The sequence below is a fragment of the Argentina silus genome (genome assembly GCF_951799395.1).
Source record: "Argentina silus genome assembly, chromosome: 6".
Taxonomy (NCBI): Eukaryota; Metazoa; Chordata; class Actinopteri; order Argentiniformes; family Argentinidae; genus Argentina; species Argentina silus.
In genome coordinates this window covers 21,557,157-21,580,308 of record NC_139660.1, presented here as the reverse complement: position 1 = coordinate 21,580,308, position 23,152 = coordinate 21,557,157, and the positions used below count along the sequence as shown (strand labels likewise).

The 23,152-nt window shown below is 42.4% G+C and overlaps 2 protein-coding genes across 3 annotated transcripts in view; both read right to left on the bottom strand.

Annotated features, from left to right (window-relative positions):
- Positions 1 to 5,674, bottom strand: part of dync2li1 (dynein, cytoplasmic 2, light intermediate chain 1) — a 6,519-nt gene extending 845 nt beyond the window's left edge. The window contains exons 1-12 of one of the 2 annotated variants that reach the window (XM_083671086.1): positions 5,564 to 5,674; positions 5,227 to 5,359; positions 4,981 to 5,015; positions 4,804 to 4,873; positions 4,049 to 4,137; positions 3,564 to 3,762; positions 3,280 to 3,348; positions 2,147 to 2,224; positions 1,702 to 1,781; positions 1,180 to 1,250; positions 972 to 1,069; positions 734 to 826 (exon numbers count right to left, since the gene is read on the bottom strand). In XM_083671086.1, coding sequence (XP_083527212.1) covers positions 734 to 826; positions 972 to 1,069; positions 1,180 to 1,250; positions 1,702 to 1,781; positions 2,147 to 2,224; positions 3,280 to 3,348; positions 3,564 to 3,762; positions 4,049 to 4,137; positions 4,804 to 4,873; positions 4,981 to 5,015; positions 5,227 to 5,359; positions 5,564 to 5,577 — 1,029 coding nt within the window. In that variant the 5' untranslated portion in view covers positions 5,578 to 5,674. The remainder of the gene's footprint in view (positions 1 to 733; positions 827 to 971; positions 1,070 to 1,179; positions 1,251 to 1,701; positions 1,782 to 2,146; positions 2,225 to 3,279; positions 3,349 to 3,563; positions 3,763 to 4,048; positions 4,138 to 4,803; positions 4,874 to 4,980; positions 5,016 to 5,226; positions 5,360 to 5,563) is intronic. The other variant, XM_083671087.1, reaches the window with a different exon arrangement.
- Positions 5,675 to 7,107: 1,433 nt separating this feature from the next.
- On the bottom strand, positions 7,108 to 8,767 carry LOC310806320 (uncharacterized protein; the record flags this gene model as incomplete). The annotated part of the gene is made up of 2 exons (XM_083672372.1): positions 7,108 to 7,131; positions 7,907 to 8,767. 2 exons carry the CDS (start codon positions 8,765 to 8,767, stop codon positions 7,108 to 7,110), a joined length of 885 nt encoding a protein of 294 aa, XP_083528498.1.
- Positions 8,768 to 23,152: the final 14,385 nt, after the last annotated feature.

The window sequence follows — 23,152 nt, the reverse complement described above, 5'->3', positions numbered from 1 at the left end:
TACAGTGATAGCGTCATCATGTGAAGGGACTGTAGAGAGGAGGTAACTATAGTTCAAACACCTCGGCGGCAAACACAACAGAATAGAACAGACAGACAGGCAGACAGGCAGGCAGACAGGCAGGCAGGCAGACAGACAGACAGGCAGACAGACAGACAGGCAGACAGACAGACAGGCAGGCAGGCAGACAGGCAGGCACGGACACAGACAGACAGACAGGCAGGCAGGCAGGCAGGCAGGCACACAGACAGACAGACAGACAGGCAGGCAGGCAGACAGACACACACACAGACAGACAGACAGGCAGGCAGACAGACGGGCAGACAGACAGACAGACAGACAGACAGACAGACAGTTGTATCTGACTACAGTAAGTCCCTAGAGTTCTGACTGCACATTAGAACTGTTACATGACAGAAGACAGTCAGGGGTTACTACAGGGCAACAGCATGGTGTGGAGTGGCTGAGGTTATTGGAGGACAAACAGACAGGTAGCAGGTAGGTTTACGATGTAGATACTGTATCTACACTAGAATCTACCGCATATAGATACCCTGCACTCTTTAGGGTTCTAAAAGGGTTCTTCAATTTGTCCCCATAGGGGAACCCTGTGAAGAACCCTTTTGGGTTCAATGTTGAACCCTTTTGGGTTCCGTTTAGAACCTTCTGTGAAAAGGGGTCTACATCTAACCCTCTGTACACAAGGGTCCTGTATGTATGGCTGGGACAGTACCTGGTCCTTCTGGGCCCTCATGGAGTCTATCTGGAGCTCACTGTACTGGGGATCAGTGGCTGGGTCCTTCTGCTCTCTGTGGTCACTGGTGCTCTAGTGGGGGAGAGAGGGACCACATATCGGGACCACATAACATTCACATTGTGGGGTGGGTGTGAGTGTGTGTGTGTGTGTGTGTGTGTGTGTGTGTGTGTGTGTGTGTGTGTGTGAGAGAAACAGAAACAGAGAGAAGAATCACCTCAGGAGGAAAGACGATCTCAAACACCTTCTTCCACAGATCCAGGGGATTTTTGGCATGAAGAGTCCCGATGTCAATGTCTGTGACTTGGGGAGAGCCTGGAAGGTAAAATAATGTGTTACCAGTGTCATGAGCAGTACTATCCTGTACTATAAATTGCAGCAGTACTAACTATTACCACAGGGGAGTGCTAAACAGCCCAGCTCACCTATCTGACTGAAAGAGTCCATCCCTTCAGGAATGAACAGGGGCTTACTGAGGTCACAGGACATGGACTTCCTGTCAGAACAGAAAGGGTAAGTGTGTAAGTCTGTGTGTGTTCCAGGGGGATGACAGAGGGAACGGATGACTCTGGCCCTCTCAATTACAGGAGGGTAGATGCTAACTTGGATCCTTGCCAGGACGGTCCAACTGTTACGGTAGGGGTTACGGTCAGGGTCGTCCCCAGGATCCCATTTAGCGTCTACCACTCAAGGAGAGTGTCCAATAACCTAATCACACACAGAGCCCAACCGAGCTGAGCTGAGCTGAGCTGTACTGGGCTGGTATGGTATGTAGATGCTGTAACAATAGTGGAAAGGTCCAAATAAATGATCAAAGCCAGCACAGTACGGTACGGTTCTGCCCTGTAATGTGTACAGCCCCCAACTTAGCCCCATGGGACTAGACAGTGGGTCTAGAATGGGGACACCCAGAATGGCAGTTATTGTACCCTTAAACTCCACCCTACCCCTTCTCTCCTCTGAAAGCGAGGTGTGTGAAGAAGCTCTTGGTTTTCGACATCAGGGCCTCTGACTTGCTGCTGGTGAACTACAGGGGGAGGGAGGGATGGGAGGGATGAGGGAGGGAGGGAGGGGGGAGGAGAGAAAGAGAGAACATTTTTCATAAATGATGAAATCCATGCCATTTCGTAGAGTTTAGTCATTCAAAAGAAATGGTTTCGCAAGATGTCGATAGACTCAATGGCCAAGCATTACATTGCAATCTTTCATAGAGAACTCAACCGACAGAATGAACACGACGTTTAAAGCGAACACTGGACGTAAATGGCAACATCATATGATAGAGAAGAGTTTATGTACACCACTGGCATGGCATTAGAGATATTCTACAGTAGGAGACAGTGAAATAGTGTTCCCAGTGGAGAGTCCATCGATGGCTGCTCCAGGTCTTACAATGAGAGATGCTGCGTAGAAATGAGCGATGAACCGCAGGGTCTTACAGATCACCTTCCTCTTCTCTGAGTCAAAGTCCTGCAGAGAGAAGAGAGAAGAGGCATCCTTACCAGCCCTGATACAGCTGGCCTCCAGGGGAGGCTGGCGGAGGACGGCCTCGTTGGAATGCATGGAATGGAATGAGGAATGGTATCAAACACGTGTGATTTGATACCGTTCCTCATTCCATGCGTTACAATGAGCCCGTCCTCCGATTTCTACCTCGATTCTACTAATGGAAGCTAACCCTATCAGGGCTACATCGTTACATTACATTTACATTTACATTGATGGCATTTAGCAGACGCCTTTATCCAACGCGACTTACAACAAATACATTTGTTGAAGTAAGTGAATCATCTTTCCGTCAGTCATCATAAGATAAAGTAATCAATGCTCAGACCAGGGGCCATAGGCAGTCACAATGCTAGAAGAAGGATTTATTATTATTATTTTTTTTTTTTAACAGGAGAGAAACTTGTGCAGGGGGGTAGTGGGGGTGAAGAGGTCTTTAGGACGGACTGTTAAGACATTACACGTGTTAATACAAAAACGACTGCCAACATTTCACAAGATCAAGACACAATGGACAGACAACAATTCTTTTTTTTTTAGGAGTATATCAGTTTTGAAAATTAGTCCATCAGATCAGATCAGCATAATTTCTAGTCCCTTTTCTTCCTGCCCCAACCCTCCCTTCAATGGAGGACATGAATAAAAAATAACAATCACAATTTTAATGACTGTACAGCGATTCAAATGACACACACACACACACACACACACACACAGAGCTGAGCTGTACTGGGCTGGTATGTAGTCCTCTGTGGCTCAGTTGATAGAACATGGCGCTAACAACGCTTAGGTTGTGGGTTTGACTCCTGCTGGGACCATATATACTGAAATGTATGCACTCACTGCAATGTAAGTCGCTTTGGATAAAAGCGTCAGCTAAATGACATACACACACACACACACACACACACACACACACACACACACACACACACACACACACACACACACACACACACACACACTCCCATCTCTGCCTGTATTGGGTTCAAAAGTGAATCAGCCAATGTGGTTGGTACCTGAAAGACATCAAACTTGCTTCCGATGAGGAGCAGTGGAACAGGGAAAGCACTGATCAGCTCCCTGTCCTGTTGAGAGGTAGGAGAGCAGAGGACGTGTTTCGGTTGCAACAAATTGATCCCTAAACTTGTGTTGTTTTTGTATTGTTGAGGCACTCGGAATCACGAAAGTAACTCAATGTCACTCTGCAGCAACTGAATACCAGCCGTACTCTAATTCAATAGAAGAGTGAATAATGCTGTGTTGTTTCATTTCCAGCCACTGGGGGGAGCTGTTGTCTTACAGGGTGGTCTTTAGGTAGGACCCGTGGTGGAGTTCTGTTGTGGGCCTGCAGCTTGGTCCCAGCCTGGGACTCTCCTCCCCCGCGAAGCTGGGCGCAGGCCTTCTCCACCTGGGCACGTCCTGCCTGCAGCAGCCTCTCCATGGTTCCCCACAGGGCGTTGGGCTTGGACAGGTCAAGGATTAGAACCATAGACAGAGACCTGATAACACACACACACACACACACACACACACACACACACACACACACACACACACACACACACACACACACAGACACACACACACAGACACACAGACACACAGACACACAGACACACAGACACACACAGACACATATATATATTAGGTTTTCCAGACCTTAACACTATGGAAAACCACACACTTTAGGACAGAACACATTTTAGATGAATGAGTTAGGGTTAGGGTTAGGGGTATGGGATCAGTTGAGGTGTGAATGGTGGGGGAACAGGAGTGGGGACTTACCTGACATTGTGAGCAGTGATGGGAATCTGAACCAGGTCTGACAGGGAGGTTCCTCCCCCCAGCTCCCACAGGTGGGCTATGTCTTTGGGCTGGAAGATAGAAGGAGACCATGGGTGAGTTTCACAAAAGCTTCATAGTTTAAGTGAAGCTTTTGTGAAGTTTCTATCCAGACAACCCAGGCCGCAAAGCCACAAAGGTACGACTTAAACCACAAACCTCTTGAGAAATTCACCCCTGGGCAAACTGAGTATCTCACATCATCATCGTTCTGTGAATTATTTGGCCTGTGACTGAGAGTGTATTGACCAAGTACAGTACCAGTCAAAAGTTTGGACACACCTTCTCATTCAATGGTTTTTCTTTCTTTTTTATTATTTTCTACATTGTAGATTAATATTGAAGACATCCTCTGTGGCTCAGTTGGTAGAGCATGGCGCTAACAACGCTTCGGTTGTAGGTTCGATTCCCGCTGGGACCATATATACAGAAATGTATGCACTCACTGCAATGTAAGTCACTTTGGATAAAAGCGTCAGCTAAATGGGATATATATATATATAAAACTATGAAGGAACACATATGGAATTATGTAGTAAACAAATAGTAAAGTAGTAAACTTTGTGTAAACCAGAATATGTTTTATATTTTAGATTCTTCAAACCTTTTGCTTTGATGACAGCTTTGCACACTCTTGGCAAGGTGTGTCCCATCTTTTGACTGGTACTGTATAACATGGTTATTAGAAGGTGGCATACCGTGTTGTGACCTCGAGCCCGTCTGCCAAAGGTGTACTCTAACGCTAGGGTTGGTTTAGCAGGCTCGTCCCTAGTAGAGAACCACATGTCATTCACAATCACTGGTGACACGGGTAACAGTCATGCCAACTCTCGACTACATGAATGAGCTTGCCTAGATAGACATCACACACTCACCTCTCAAGGCATCTGAGCAAAATGGTAGTTTTACCCTGAGAGAGAGAGAGGGGGGGGGGGGGGGGGGGGAGAATATGTATTTTTCATAAATAATGAAATCCATGAATTGGGTTATTCTTTAGTCATTCAAAAGCAATTGTTTAGCGAGTGCTTATCGACTCAATAGACTACCATGACATGCAATATTTTATACTATGAAGTGAGGAGAACTACTACCATCCGTGGAAGTTTGGCTGTGTGGCTTACCCCAGCCTTGCTCCCCAGGAAGAACACCGTTCTCTCGCTCAGCACCGCCTCTCCTCCGCCGTCCTCCTCCTCCCCTGCCCCGCTCTCCCGACTCTGGACCTCCGCAGCGGCCAAGTCCCATAGCGTGTCATTGCTAAGGCGAGAGGCCAGTTGAATTAGCGAGTAAACATTTCAATGACTTACCTTCTGACGTGGTAGCTAACTGTTAGCTGAAACAAATGTCTAAGCCTATATGACTAGGGGGGGGGCTAAGGAAAGCAAGCTGGTTTTGTCAAGAAAGATAGTTTCCTCGCTAGCTAAACAACTAGGATTTGTAAGATCGATGGAAACCTCTCACCTTATCTTTGGCATTGAAATGTCGAATTTGAGTTTCGGTGTCAAATTGGGTAAAATGATTAAACTTGCTGTCTAGATTTACTTGACTAGCAGCTGGCAAGACGCTGATGTCTCAGGTTTATGTCCGTGAAGGTGGTCAACGTTGCGCAGGGCAACGTCGCACCTAGATTATGTAACTTCAGCTTGTTATTGTTGGGGGTTGTGGGAAATGTAGTTCAGCGCGTTTGATTCCACCATACACACGCATAGATCTAGGCTAAACGTTGTTATTAGACAGGGCCAACGAAGAGGAAAAATAAGTATACATTTCGTTTATAAATATAATAACATACTATAACTATAATTTTACTTTATAGTCATAATTCAGTGTATGTATTAGTCATGTTGCAGACCTACGAGATCATGGTCAGCAAGTATTGAATCAATAACCTTCAGTCTCAAAATCCAATCTATTACTTCTTCTGAGCAGAAAGAGCAACGGGACCTCCTAAGGGGCCCGTTGGAACCTCACCTAGCAGTGTGGGGTCTCTACCCGTACCCAGTGTGCCTGGTACGAGGTATGTGGACTCTCTACTTGAGTCTCCCCCGTGTACATGCATTATGGCCTTGATGGGCAACTTGCCCCCCTTGACCATAGTGACGTTGGTGCGGTTGGGTTTCTGTGCCCATTTCTCTCTTTCTTTGCAGTACTGTTCCTCATTACTACATTTCTTACATCAGTCACATGATATACCATCCATCATAAGGTCTTGTCCAAGGTCTATTACAAAAAGTAGTAGTAAGAAAGTTCACAGAGTTCAGGTCTGTTGAGTCTATTTTTCCACTTGAAATAAAGAACGTGATACAGACTTGTGTTACATTAGTTGGCATAAATCAAATGAATAACTTATTATTGTTCATTCATTACTCAATTGATGTTTAAGTAACATACAGAAAGAAAAGTTGCAAGGAGGGAGCTGTGGTGGAAATCAAACCGAGTTTAATAAATTCTTGGAGAGAAACAGACAACTGTCTATATGTTATTTATTGTTAATCAAACAGCGAATACAGATACAGAATAAGTCATACTGCAGTATGGATCAGAGTAGCACTGTAGGCTGACTGACTGACAGAGAAGCTCAAACACAGAGATATTAATACAAACTAGATAAGGAAAGTGGAAACTTGTGGATTCACATCTGTGTGTGTCAGGTTCAGGTAGGAACTTGCTTGTTTGTCACATTAACAGAATAGGAGTTGTTTTTCTTCTTTTCTCACAGATATTAAGGTCAACTAAGGATACATTAGTACATTTCCTTCACGAGAGCAACAACAAACCCCACATGAAATAGAACAGTTGTTTACCGGAAGCCGCAGCTCCCAACAACTCTCTGATGAAAACTTGAACATTAATTTGTTATATACTGAAAAGACCGTGTAAAACATGTGCATGGAGAGGACAGATAACTAGTCCTGTGACACTTGTATCTCACCCCGGGGCCATCGTTGTCTAAATTCGACTTAAATTCATCGTTGTCTAAATTCTCTCTTCTCCTTAATCACACATTACACAGCCAGTATTAGTTGTTCCTGAGCATGAGGGACATAATTGTGATATGTGTTTAAACCTTCTGTTACAAACATTTTAAGACATAGTTGGTCACAACAAAGTGTAGGAAATAGTATGAATGGAAGTTCAATAAGACGTCAAGACAGACATCCAAATATAAGTCTAAAGTCGTCAGGCATCCCAACTTCTTGATTTCTAGTTTCAATCTGTTAGTAATTACATTGGTGAGTTTCATGTAAAGGTCAGACTCTCACCCATTGTTTAGTGGCTTTCAAGCAGCATGCATTAATCACTTTTAAATCATCATATGTCATACTCGCCTATTCTGTCCAATCTGAGTCATCTAATGCAATAAGGTGTGTTGTGTCGAACGTCAAGGTTGGAGTCATTTGAGCCGGGGTGACCTCATCCACGACTAAGTCTCTGATGGGGGATACAGGTAATGAAAATGGCCTCAGCTCCCTAAACCAATGCAAAGGCTTTAGTTCAGTGGACTAACACAGTATCGGGGCATGAAGACGACTCTGGTTCTTTCCAATTCTCTACCCTCTTCCTAAAACGTGCACTAGTTCACTCCCCGATATGGGTTTAAAATGATATGACTGGCGTAAGAATGGGCTTGTGGGAGTGGCCCACCTCATCTCCGACACCAGTCTAGATCATTCCTTTTTCAGTAAATCCATGAGGGGGAGTGAACAAGGGTAGACTTCAGGTAAGGGTGAAGAGTATTAGAACTCAGCAATTCAAACCATTATCCTGTCCATGTATGTTTAAGACTGAGCTGTCTCCACCCACCTCCGTCATGGGGGTGGTGGTCACCTGACTCTGCTCCTGGTCACTCCTCCGCCTTGCAAAGCAGGATGGGAAGGCTGGGAGAGCATCATTCACCCCCTTCCTTATAAACACGTACAGCAGAGGGTCGATGAGGGGGTTAAACAGCACCAGAACAGACATTGTGAAGTATTCACAGCCTGTTATTGCTAATATCAAATGCTTTATAATGATGGGGAGGAACAGCACCGTGTACATACACAGGACCAGGACCAGGGTACCGATGACGCGTTTCTTTTCAACCGCGGTCACTGACATGGTGACAGACAGAGCTTTCAACGTGCCCACGAGGAAGAACACCAGCAGAGGGAAAGGGAGGAGGAGATAAACTAAGATCATAATACGTACACTCTTAAAAGTGGCAAAGAAAACAAAAAGTAAGAATAGCATTAAGGGTAACATCCATATGATGGCCGATACTCTGAGTGAGTTTTTGATGTTGCGATGGACACGGTACCACACAGGGCAGACAATGGCAAGGTATCTCTCAAATGCAACACAAACCATGAAACCAACACTAACCCAAGTACTAAACTGGTAAACAAGCGGTACTAAAACATTGATGTATGTATTCAAAGCTGGCGTCAGACAGATCTGGATGAGATCTGAGACCAGAAGGTTAATTACAAAGACAGGAGCGATGTGATCAGCTCTGATCAGGAAGTAGAGAGCGTAGATGGCCAATGAGATCACAGGAAGTCCGATGGAGAAAACTGTCCACTTAATCACTTCCACCAGGAAATATATGCTCCAATACCCCTCATGCAATGTGTCGTCGCAGTCGTTGTAGTAGTGTATAGTGGAGACGTTGTACGCTTCTTCCATTCTTGAGTGATTGAAGGCGTTGCAGGGGGCTCGGGACGGGCAGGGGTCTTCTAACTAGTTCAAGTTTTTGGGGAACAGTCTTCATACATTTGCTCCAGAGGAATGTTCACTCTACAAAACAAAGTGAATAGATTGTTATTCAAAATGAATGGTTCTTTAGAATATATAATGAAGTCCATGAGCCCGATATTGAGGGTATAGAGTATCATATAGAAGGCATTATTTCAAGTTTAAACTGCAATAAGTTCCCTGTACAGAATATTATTTACAAAGAGTACCAATCAGAATCAGAATCAGAATGATTTTATTTGGCCAAGTACGTATATTTGCACCTACAGGAAACTGACTAGGTGAGGTCAAAGAGTACTAAGGAACTGAACCACTTCTCTTTACATCTGAATGCATTTCCTATGAAATGTTTTTTTTTAAACATACTCAAGTAAGCTAAATTGCTCAATATACTGTAGTCCCAAAAGTAATACAGTTCTAGAAGTTATAACCTGATATCAGTTCAATGTCTCTGAGAAATACAAACAAATTCCTTTCTTTGGTGTTACTGTACATGCTGTGGTTGTTGAAAGATGTATTCCTAATCAAATTCAAAACAAAGTTTAAATTTCAAGTTGAAATACAGCCATCATAGAATCCAGTAGTAGGGACTATAACTAATTGAACAACTGTTAGAATGTATAACTTAAGAAACCAATCAATACAGTGGTGAACAGTCAGTAACATAGATAATGATGAGAGGTAAACCATGTGTAGAAGAAGTCAAGGATCTTACCTGGAGGTCCAAACAGATCAGTGTTGAAATGAAGATGTGTTTGTCTTGTATCTTCTACCAGTTAACCCTGATGTGTGAATGTGATTGCAATTGCTTTGGTAAAATGCTAAAAATAGTCCAGTAAGTGATGTTATTTGCCTTACACACCATTAGTCAGGAAATTCACAGTTCTTAAAATAGTCTGCCACAATTTACTTAATGACTGATGCAACTTCAGTATCTTTACGTGGAAACTGAATGCGTTTCCTATGAAATAGGAAGTAAACAAAATTGCTCAATATACTGTAGTCTCTTGTTCATTTTGTAAAAAGTAAAGTAAAACAAAGTAATACAGTTCTAGAAGTTATAACCTGATAGAAGTTCACTGTCTCTGAGAAATACAAATAAATTCCTTTCTTTGGTGTTACATGCTGTGGTTGTTGACAGACGTATTCCTAATCAAATTATTATCAAAGTTTCAACTTCAAGTTGAAATACAGCCATCATAGAATCCAATATTAGGAATGCTAAAAATAGTCCAGTAAGTGATGTTATTTGCCAAATGCGTACAGATAGCACAGACACTCACAGTGCTCACTGTCTAGCCTTACACACCATTAGTCAGGAAATTCACAGTTCTTAAGATAGTCTACCGCAATGTATTGTACAATTTTGTGACTTACAGCATCTGCCAGCTTTGACTAGTGAGTGCATATACAGTATATATAGAAGAACAAAATGTTTCTATATGTATACAGTGCCCTGCGTAAGTAATAGGACAATGAAGCATTTTGTTCTTCTTTTGGCTCTACACTCCAAAAGTTTAGATTTTGAATGACGATTACTATGAGGTTAAAGTAGAGATTCTCAGCTTTTATTTGACGGTATTTGTGTACATAATGGTTTCACCATTCAGAAATTACCACACTTTTTATACATAGTCCCCCCGTTTCAGGTTTGTTCGACAATCCTTTGCATGCAATAACTGCCTGAAGTCAGCAACCCATTGACCACACCAGATGCTGGGTATCTTCTCTGGTGATGCTCTGCCAGGCCTGTACTTCAGCCATCTTCAGTTGTTTTGAGGTATTTTTGCCTAAAATCTTATCATCAGGTAATGAAATGCATGTTAAATTGGATTTAAATCTGAAGATTGACGTCCCCAGCCATGGCGCCTGACAGAGAAGAAGACAATATCCAATGGTACTACGTTTAGAATAGAACAGAACATTAAGCTATACATACTGTATCTAACAAAACATTTACAGGAACTGACTTGTTGTTTTAGAGAAATTGCTCATTGTCTGGCCTTACCGTTGATGTACAGCTCATGCCCCTCCTCCTTCTCTCTCTTGAAGGTCCTCTTGATCTTCCGGATGTTGCGCTCCTTCATCTTCTGGTTAGCCCAGTTGAAAGCTCTTCTCCGGATGCTCTTGTCTTTCTCCTCAATGGGACTCCCCTTATGTTGCCTGCATGTCATTCTGTTTTTCATCTCTCTCTTTCTCTCGTGTTTTCTTTTTTTCATCCTCCATTTGTCTTGCCCTTCCAACTGTTTCACCAGTGCGCTCTGTTGCTCCTCCTCTTTCTGGATTCTCTTTCTCTCTAACTGTTTTTTCTCCCGTTCTTCTGTTGTTTAGCAACCTTCCTCTTCTCCTCTTCCTCCCTTAGTTTGGTCTCCTCTCTCTCCCTCTCTATGTTTTGTTCTTGTTCTCTCTGTCTCACTTGCTCTAATTTCCTTCTGCCCCCCCGTTTCAGTTTCTCTCATGTCTTCAACCATCCGTTGTTTTGAAGCCTTCTTCCTCTCCTCCTCATCATTTTGTCGGGTCTCCTCTATCTTTCTCACCTTTTCGTTTTCTAATTTTCTATCTCTTTTCAATCTATCAATCTCTCTTTGTTTTACCTCCCTTTCCATCTCCTTCTGTTTCGCCTTTGAAACATCCAATACTTTTAACTGATCATACAAAAACATATCATATTACATATCAGGGCTTACTGTTAGGAAATCAACCTCAACCCTAACCCTAACCCTAACCCTAACCATATTTACATGGCAAATACAGAATCACAATCACAAGAGAAAAACATTTTCTGTACTTTTCTTTTAGACTCATATGACGGAGTTAACTGATTGTCTTGTGTGTTTTTTGGGTGGCAGGCTCCAAATCCATTTTCCTAACCCTAACCCTTGTTTTTCCCAAGACAAGTTTATCCAGCTCACTCAAGATGAATATCCTTCATTGGTTTCAACATCCAGGACACTTAGGAGATGGATACATTATGTTAACATTTAGCTTATGTTGGTCTACAAGGGAAAGTTTGGGAAGTCCTTTCATTCAAAGTCCAGTGGAGGCAAAGAGACTATAAGTATTCCAAAGAAAAGTGAGTGAACAGCTCATCAATTTTCAGAAGAAAAACCAAAAGCTAGGACACCTTTTTAATCCATCTGACCCTCATCACCATTTCATTACCTTTTGTCTTCTACCTTTTATGTGGTATACCCTATAGAAAATCACACAGTTACACCTTACACAACACTCAGTGTAAATTTGTGCTTTTGGAGTTAGTTTTTTAGTATCATTCTGTTGTTATTCAAGAAGTGAGCCCTGATTCTCTCTGTAACTTTCTGTGTTTCCTCATGTTGTAGGAGCCTGGAGAGGCTGCGTAGGCAGGCCACCAGGCCACCAGACCACCGGGACACCAGGCCACAGGGACACCAGACCACCAGGCCACCAGGCCCTCAGACATCCTGGGTCTGCCAGAGACAGGCGTAATGCCCTTCGAGTGCCAATCTTATCAACCAAGTGCTTTAGCTGGCTAGCGAACTTGGTGGGTGGCTAGAATAATCCAAGTTAGCTCGCTGTTAGCTACACAATCGAATTGATTTGAATAGTGCTTTTTACAACAACAAAAAAACATTTCCATAAACTGTGAAAATTCAAACAGGCTTGTTCGCTAGGCTAAAAGGACCGGGCCTTGAGCACTAGCTGGCCGCTAGTAAGTCTTGGCACACCCTGGCATTGCTGTCACAGCGGCTAATGTACAATACACACCCACATAGTCTACTCTCGTCCTTCTACCCTCCCACCTAGGTGTTTGTGTTCCGGGACTATCTACCAGACATTGTGGGTGATGCAGCAATGAGGTGTCAGCTAGGATGTTGTCCTGGCTATAATGACAGTATCGATCCCAGCATTGCCAATGTGTTTTCTACGGCGGCATACGGCTTCGCCCACCTAGCCATCCAGCCCACCCTGTTCCACCTGGGTGACCACTACAGGGAAAACAGACAGGTTCCCAGCATCCCCCTGAGTGGTGCGGCGTTGGAATGCCTGGTAACGTTTCTGCCAGGTGGGGAAAAGTTTTCATAGAGGTAATCTTGCTCTTTTTCTCTCTTTCTCTGCTCCTCTCTTTTTATTTTATTTCTGCCTCTCTTTCCTCCTCGAGGTGGTATTGACCCTCTGTTCAGGGGTCTGGTGCGCCGACCATCCAAACTGAACACTCAGGACCACATGATGGTGGAGGCTCTGAGAGACAGACTCTTTGAGTTGGTGGAGAATCTGGCAATGGACCTGGGCTCCCTCAACATGCAGCGTGAACGCGACCACGCGTATCTGGTACACCGCTTATCCCCTACTAGGTCTAAGAACATCCCACCATACAAGACTAGGGCTATACTGCTGATATTAATGCCCCAGCTGATAGATCATTCATGTTGACACCTGACACATCCCCCTTTGAGAGGATAGTCATGACGCACATCAAGAGGACCATCCCAAACACCTTGGACCCTCTACAGTTTGCGTACCGTCAGAACCGGTCCACCGACGATGCAGTCAACGCCGTCATCCACACCACCCTCACACACTTAGAGGGAAAGGACACATACGTAAGACTACTATTTATTGACTACAGTTCAGCATTTAACACAGTTATCCCACACAAACTCTGTGCAAAACTCCTCACTCTTGGACTGACACCTGCTCTCTGTAACTGGGTGCTGGACTTCCTATCAGACAGACCCCAGTCAGTCAGAGTAGGCAACCGCACATCAGGCACAAGAACCACAAGCACAGGGACCCCCCAGGGCTGCGTGCTGAGCCCCCTGCTGTACACCCTCTTCACATATGACTGCGTGGCCTCCCAGGATAACACCAGCATCATCAAGTTTGCGGATGATACGACAGTCATTGGACTGATCACCGGGGGGGCTGAGGCGGCATACAGAAGAGAGGTGGCGGATCTGGTGGCCTGGTGTCAGGACAATAATCTCTCCCTGAACGCAGACAAGACCAAGGAGATGATTATTGATCCACGAAAGAAGAGTGTGCAGCACACACCACTGCATATAGATGAGACAGAGGTGGATAGGGTGAAAACCTTCAAATTCCTCGGAACTTACATCAGCGAGGATCTTACCTGGTCTCACAATGCACAACAGAACATTAAGAAATCCCAGCAGCGACTGTACTTCTTAAGAAGGCTGAAGAAATTTGGCATGCCATCCAAAGTTCTCAGCAACTTCTATAGATGTACAGTTGAGAGCACCCTTACCAGTTCCATCACAGTCTGGTATGGAAACTGTACAGCCCAGGACAGGAAGGCACTCCAGCGTGTGATAAAAACTGCACAGTATATCTCAGGAGCAGCCTTCCCCTCACTTCAGGACATTTACAACACCAGGGTCACCAGGAGAACACACAACATCATCAGGGACTGTACACACCCCCAGCACAGACTCTTCACTCTCCTACCATCAGGCAGGCGCTACAGGAGTCTGAAATCTAGGACCACCAGACTGACAAACAGTTTCTATCCACAGGCCATCAGGCTTGTGAACAAGCTACCTCACAAAGCCCTCCCCCTTCCACCCCCCCACATCACTTGCATTACTTGACTTGACTGATCAACTGTGAACTCGACAGACATTCTGACTGCTGCTGTGACTTCACTACTGTTTGCACTACTACTGTTTGCACTAAATACCTCATGCAATTTGCAACAATGCATAAGCGCACTTTATAACTTTATAACTGTGATCCACCAGGTGCAATATAGAATTTGTATATGTATATATGGAACTAGTTTTTTTCTTTAGTTTAGTCTGTTGTGTTAGGGGGGACTAGCAAAGTAAGATTTTCATTGTGTGGTGTAACTGTCTGTTTACTGTGCATATGACTAATAAATATCTTGAATCTTGAATCTTGAATCTTCCCATCCTCCTACACACCTACCCTTCACAATTACCAAGTTCCATCTTGTCTAATTTCTTTCTCTGTTCTTTCATTAATACGCTGGTAAAGTAATTGCATCACAATCAAAGGGTACCATGGTAATGACAATCTGGAGACAAACATGGCACGCTTGTATTGAATGCTCCACAGGAGACTGTGCACATAAGCATTTTAGCTAGACCATAATAATTGTATAATATTTATAACATGTGTGCGAGTACAACAGACAAAAGTGGCTATGGTGGCCAGTCACTAATATAGCTGAAAACCAACGATGAACACAGTTAAAATTAAAGCTCGCTGTGGCCCCTAATACAGTTGGCATAACACATTTGGGAATACGATTTTGAGAAATCAATGCAAGCTGTATGAAGCAACACTGATAATTAATATAAACACTACAGGTTCAGGTAACTTTTCAGTCTGGCTACGAATGCAGCTGTAGGCCTGTAGCCTAATGAATTTGAGAATAATATTTTCTGAGTGAAGTCTGTTATGCAGCATAATTTAATACTGAAACTTGGCCTATATCAATACGGAAACTGTCACGCCTGAGGTTGCTGTCTGGTGACTCTGGCGCCCTCGTGTTTACCCTGTCTGCCAGTGAGTACCTGTGTTATTGGAGCTTGGTTTTCTCCACTTTTATTTTACCCTTTTCTCCCAGTGTTTGTTTGTGCATCCTGCCCCGACCATTCTTAATTAAAGAGATAAGTTCTTGTATTTACGTCTTTCGTCTGAGTATTTCTCCGCACTTGGGTCCACCGCATCCGCGTTGCTAACAGGAAACCAGAGTTGTGTAATCTTGGTTTATAGCCAGTTGCATTTGTAACCAAAGCATTTGCCTGTGCAAATGTTTTGTTTTAGTTAACACATTTGGGAATAATATTTTGAGAAATCAATTCAAACCTGTAAAAAGCAAGACCGATGGAAATATTGGATGTGGAAATATATTGCAAGTTTTAGTAGAGAAAGGCAGGAATATAAACCATTTCGTGTGTATTTCTTTCAATACACACATTATTATGATATTTAAATACGTTAATTGATTTCACCAGTGGCCTTTACATTAGACCACTTAATTTTAGGCATATTAGCTGTATAGCCTGGGAGCAAACGGAACGAAAGGAATGTTCAAGGGTGGCTGCTCTCATAACAAGTGTGACTTTGAAGCCTCCCTTGTCTGATTTGGATGGAAAAGAAAAGTCCAGCTCATTTCATTTAGGGCATGCCAAGTACCGCTGTTAATAGCAGCTCACAGCAGTGGGTCTGCTACTTGCACTAGGGAAGTGGTACCCTGGTAGGGAAGTGGTACCCTGCACAAACCACCCCCCCACAACCCCAATTCAAAACAGATCAGCTGAATCTGATATTGTGTAATTACCCAGTCAAACTAAAATGTCATTGTACAGGAGACAAACACCAACCGCTTTACTTGCAGAGTTCAACAGGACCAAATCATGGAAAGAGGTTCACATTCCAGGTGAGTAAAACACTTTTTTGTATATCCCTTGGCTCAAAATATTTATTTGAGATGTACTGCTTTTTGCCAAAGGCTGGGTGACATCTAACAAAATCAATGTATTCAACTCTCATGTGGTACAAGGTTTAAGTTGATTTAGAATGATGTATGTTTCAGGTGAGCTGTTTGACCGCACCAACCCATGGATGGTTGTCTTTGGTCTGATTATTCTTGTCACTGGCATTGGATCAGCTCTGGGCATCTACTTCCTGGTGATAATGAAAGGTAATGTCACATTATGATTTGAGGGTTAATTAATTTGGCAGAGAGTGTGTGTCAGTGTTGTTTATACAGAATGGTAGAAATTGTTTGGTCTAAACTTTCTACTGAAGACATTTCTTTCTCGTTTCCAGACCGGATCATAGGTGACCTCAAACAGCAGCGGGGTGAGGAGTGGCTCTCATCTCAGTCCATTTCCATTTAACCACATTTCCATTTTTCCATTTTAGTCATTTAGCAGACGCTGTTATCCAGAGTGATTTATAATTGAGTACATTTGCCTAAAGTAAGTGAATCAACTCTACCCCACAGTGCAGTCTAGTTTAGCTTCACTGAGATCAAATGTCTTGACAAGAGAGGCCTGGCCCTGATTCCTGTATGGCCTTCAGGTCATTGAACACTCTCACTGTAAGGGCCCACACCAGAGTGGCAGCCAGCAACAGCTTATGACAGCATATAGAAATATGTAAAGAATATCAGTGAACAACACACTTTGTTGAGTTTATCTTTTCGGTCACTATTGTTAATGAATACATTGTTTCACTAGACCTCTACAGAGGCACTGTACACAGAACCTACTCATACTGGCATGCTGGAGAAAGTTGCACAAGAGTCCATGTTCCATGTTTTCTTTTAATTTGCAGATGACCTCACTGAGGATAAGTAGCATTGTATTAGCTAGCTAGTTGTAAGTAGCATTGTAGTAGCTAGCTAGTAGTAAGTAGCATTGTAGTAGCTAGCTAGTCACTATGCTGTAGCTTCTGGTGGCCATGTTTATGATGTTCTCACTGCCTTTCATCTATTCTTCATATTCATATTCATATCTTCAGATTTACAGATAACCTCACTAAGGAGCGGTGTAAAGTGCAGTTTAAGTAGCACAGTGGTAGCTAGCTAGTCACTATGCTGCAGCTTCTGGTGTCCATGTTTCTGATGTTCAAACTGTCTTTCTATCTATTCTTCATATTTACAGATAGCCTTAAGGAGGAGAAGTGTAAGTGGCACCTTCAACTAGTCACTACTGTATACTGCAGCTTCTGGTGTCCCTGTTTCTAATGTTCTAACTGCCTTTCATCTATTCTTCATTTTTACAGTGGACCTCTTTCTGAAGCAGAATAAGTAGAACCATAGTAGCTAGCTAGTCACTATGTTGTCGATTCAGGCGTCCATGTTTATGTTGTTCTAACTGCCTTTTATATCATATTTACAGATAACCTTATGAAGGAATGGTGTAAGTAGCACATTCAACTAGTCACTACAATATGCTGCAGCTTCTGGTGTCCCTGTTTCTGATGTTCTAACTGCTTTTCATCTATTCTTCATATTTACAGATAGCCTTAAGAAGGAGAGGAGTAAGTTGCACCATAGTAGCTAGCTTCCTGATGTTCTCACTTTGTCATTACAGATGGCCTCATTAAGTGTGAGGGTACGTATTGTCTTTTAAATGATGACTTTACTTGCATTTTGGGAAGTTTTATTCTGTATGTGCCAGCTTGTTCATATCATGTTTCCACTGACATTCATCTCTTGTGCACAGATCAGATCACAGATCAGATCAAAGACAGATGAACTTGGTAGTTTCCTCCATGTCCCAGTGAACAGGATCTACTGAGGCTGTAAACAGTTGTACAGCTCTTATTTAAAATCACACAAATAGCACAAATCTAAGATATGATTCTGGTGTAATTGATCATGTAGATTTGTATTTAAAGACATAGAATTAGACTGTCATACAATACAACAGTACCCATTTAAAAACAATGTACTATATGAAACTCCAGTAAAATATGTATTTCTGGTTTTGACCTCATTGATGGTGTGACGTTAGATTTCATAATGCATTGCCTGAAATGACCTAACAATTTACTACTAAAATGACATTGAATAAGAAGCTTTTGCTGGTGTTTTATCTGTGGTGAAAACATGTTCACGTAGTATTAATTTCTACTCTGCCTTTCTGTTTGTTTTATTTACTCACAGATTTTGTGAACATGAGAGGGAATCCAGGGAAATCAAATTCACTGAATTGGAATTGTATAAACCCAATCAAATTAAATAAATCATATTGGACAGCAGGGACACATTTCATTTACAATGTTCCCATGTTATGGTTTCTGATATTCAACATCTGGGCATGTTCAAATTGTATTTGACAGTTTTTTCCTCTATATTTCAGATTTTAAAACGGTCAGACCACATGCAGATCAGTGTGTGTTCCTCTCCAACCAGATTGTCTAACATGGACACTAGCAGGGAGGGAGAGTGTCCTGGTGATCAGGTCCCACCTCACAGATACTCTACAAGCCAGACTCTGAGCTTTACTCTGCCTTTACTCTGCCATAACTCTGTCTATCATTTATTAGTGTTGATCACCAACCATGTGTGGTTTACAGCTACAGCATAAGATTGTTAAAGGCAGACTGGTCATCTCAAGTCAAATCAAATTACAATTATTATTGTATTGGTCATGTACATCACAGGTAGCATACAGTGATATAGATTAGATTAGATAAGATTCTACTTTATTGTCATTGTGCAGAGTACAAGTACAGGCACAACGAAATACAGTTAGCGTCTAACCAGAAGTGCAAAAAAGCAGAAAAGTGCAGTGTGAACAATATATACAGGTAGTGCAGTATATGAGCAGTATAAGTAGTGCAGTATAAGTATAAGTAGTGCAGTGTAAGCAGTATATGTATTAGCAGTAACATTATAAGCAGAATAAATAGAATGCAGTATGAACAGTATAAGCAGCATATGAGCTGTATAGGCAGTGCAGTATAGCAGTATATATGTATTAACAGTAACATTGAAGCAGAGTAAATAAGCTGAATAAATATGGAATGCAGTATGAACAGTATAGACAGATATGTGCAGTGTATTAACAGTAGCATTAAAAAAATAATAAGGATATGTGCATTATGAACAGTATAGACAGATATGTACAGAAGAGCAGTAGTATGTGGTGTAAGAGCAGTGTGTACAAGTAAGGATACAGTATTTACAGTTTATAGGAATACTATAGGGTAAGAGTAGTACAATTGTCCTGGGTGGGGGGGGGGGGGGGGCTGTAGGGGTTGGTAGGTTGTCACCTAGGTGCAGAGTTAAGAGTTCAGTAGTATATAGTCAAATGCTTTTGGAATCTAACTCCAATCAAACAAATCAACAACACAATATAATAATAATAATAGTAGTAGTAGTGGTAGTGGTAGTAGTAGTGGTAGTGGTAGTGGTAGTAGTAGTGACTCTAGACCCTGACACAGCACATCCCAGACTCATCCTGTCTGAGGATGGGAAACAAGTGAGAGATGCAGACACCAACCAGAACCTCCCTGACAACCCAGAGAGGTTTGACTCAAATGTCATTGTCCTGGGAAAGGAGTGGTTTTCCTCAAGGAGATTCTACTATGAGGTGCAGGTGAAGGGGAAGACTACCTGGGTTTTAGGAGTGGCCAGAGAGTCTATCGTCAGGAAGGGGTTTAATGGACCGAGTCCTGAGGATGGACGTCTGGTTTTGACGAATAGAATAATCCCACTCTCCCTGACAGAGAAGCCTCAGAAGGTGGGAGTGTTCATGGATTATGAGGAGGGGCTGGTGTCCTTCTAGAATGTGGAGGACAGGTCTCATATCTACTCTTTCACTGGCTGTGACTTGACTGAAAAAATCTATCCAGTATTCAGTCCCTGTATTAATGATAGTGGTAGAAACTCCAGAAAGCCCCACTGGTCATCTGTCCTGTAGATGTCACTGTCTGATCTGGTTTAAACCAAACAAGACAATTATACTGTATACTGGCCAGCTAGAACAAACAACACAAGGAGTTATTGTTTGGGTTGATATTGATGTCCTTGTCATTCTACAATATGCATGTGGTTTGTATCCACCTGTAACATCACAAATATGTTTGAATCTATCTCTTGGATTATTTTGTGTCATAAGGAGTGAGATTGCTTTTGTATTTGCTGAGGTTTTTTTTGTATTTTTTTTTAAAGAATATCTTCTATGTACAGTATTTTAGTAATTAAGCCTTCAACCAAACCAACAACTTTAGAACCAATGTAACCTCTTGTATTAGCCTATATAGAATATGTTTCAAAAGCAAATACCATGTTTTCTTGATCTAGGCTTATTTGTTGCTGTATTTAGAATTAGAGGAACTTTATCATTCCCTGATGGAACTTTGTGTTCATTTTAATTTTTGATATTCAGATGTTATATTGTAATTATTTCAACATGTTATTATTTCTCATCATAATTGACTTATACTTTATTGTGTGTCCTCTTAGCATTATACTATTCTATTTTTGAGTGTAAAATCACTGCTACTGGCCTGCACTATTATCATAGTTATTTGAGTGTGTAAAATTAAAGATTCAAAAGAATAAGGGTGAAATGTTTTTATTGACATTGACGCAAGGTTTTCCAGAGCGTACGCTGGGATTAGACAGGTGCAGGTGTAGCCTGCTCAATGAAACCCTCACAGCCAAACCTTCTCAGAGAACCTGTTTGGCATTCCAATATTACAGCATGTTGTATGCGATCGATCGTTAATGTTTCAATCGTTTTCAATCTATCGTTATGTTTCAATCGGTTTCAATCTGTCGTTCTGTTTCAATTGATCATTATGGTTCAATCGGTTTTGAACCTGTTTGGAATGCCAAACAGGTTCCCTGAGAAGGTTTGGCTGTGAGGGTAGCCTTGAGCAGGCTACACCTGTACCTGTCTAATCCAAGCACACACTCTGGAAAGCCTTGTGGCCATTTCAATTAAAACAATAAAGAACATTTGAGTTCCCACGTTCCATCTCATCTTACCTGATCAGATAAAGGTGAGACCCCATTTCGAAGGGTTGAGAAATTGGACGCAGCTTGGATTGCTCGTGGTGCCAGTCTCTCACCAATAGAGGGCATACTTCTATCACGGGACACAGCAGAAGTGTGCTAAAGGGGCGGTTGACCGCTCCGACATGGGATGCAGTGCAGGGAGAAGCTTACTGTTCCTCTGATGTGACGCTGCTCTTCTGGTACTAAAAGACAACCAGCTCGCCTGATGAAGGTCGTTTTCAATGTTTTTAGTTTGAGTTTATTTAATTAGTCCAGCCAATAAGAGACTCAATTGCACAGAATATACAATTCACAATTGTACAATAGTTAGAAATGATGTCGGCAGCAGGCACACAAACACACACGTCTAACAATGTATTCCTCTGTTCCTCCATTGTCTCCTCTTAATGTCAGAGTATTTGTTTATCTATTGCTCTGTATCCAGTCACAAGGATACCTATGTGGGTTCTTGTCTTTGTTTCTCTGTTTTTAGGAAGGCCAGGTGGTTCGCCAATAACTCTGTTCTTAACATACAATATAATATATGCCATTTAGCTGACGCTTTTATCCGAAGCGACTTACATTGCAGTGAGTGCCTACATTTCAGTATATATGGTCCCAGCAGGACTCAAACCCTCAACCTAAGCGTTGTTAGCGCCATGCTCTACCAACTGAGCCACATAGGACCACAATATGAATCACTGGAGGGACATTGCGGGGACCATATTTGTTGTTTTCTTCTCCGCTATATTTGAAAAGAAGTGTGTATATTTTCACTGAAGTGTGTGTGTGTGTGTGTGTGCGTGAGCGAGAGTTTGATTGTTGAATTTCGTTTTAATTGTCTGCTGTCTGATATGAAGGCAACGTATCACCCCTCTGGGGCTTCCTTGGGTAACATTCAGGGGCTAGGACTGAATCAAATGTGGAACAAACAATGTTTTTCTTGGGGTTTAACCATAGGAATTCCGTGTTCGCTGACATCTATACCTGCAGATGTAGCAGAGGTGATTTGGAATCACACTGACGTGATGAGGTAGCCCTGCCTGAGAGTGTCGCCCTCAGACCTTGAGGATGTCGTCTTGGCCTAATGGTTACCAATAGTGCTGAATTGATTGAGGTAAGTACCAGAGGGTACCCCTTGTTACCACATAGCTACCAAATTGTAGCTAGCAAATTGTAACCATCTTAAACAAGGTTGTAACAGCAATGGTTAGCTCTGTCCCGGTATTGTCACTAAACATTGTGCTATAAGGTTGTTTACATGGATGGCCTACATCGTTTAATAACTACAATTATCAGAAGAGGGATTATTTCGCTCCTGACTAGGTCAGTCATACCGAACCTGTTCTGCCGTCAGTTTTAGAGAACTTTGTCTGCAGCGTCTTTACGCAAAGCTCAGAAGGACTGGCACAGCTGCGTTTCACATTCCACCCGGCAGACGAGTCACCAGACCACCGTCAAATTACTAAAACATGACCAAGCTTTGATATACGGCCGACACATTTCTCCCTAGCCTCACAGGCAAACACAGATGCACGAATTTGTTTGAAGTTTCACGTAGATATATGAGTTTTACGCATCCGTCCATACTTGAGAGAGGCAGACACACTCAGAGTTTTCGAGGTGTCTGTCGTTCTTTACTGGATGAATATGATTTCACAAACCTCATACATATTCCATGTGTTAGGCTTTAAGAAAGCGTTGCACTGTATTAACATATTTTTGTATTGTTAACTGTGTGTGTGTGTGTGTGTATAATCTATCTAATCTATAATATATATATATATATAATATTTTCATCGTGGGTGATCTGACAGAAGCCCCAGGTT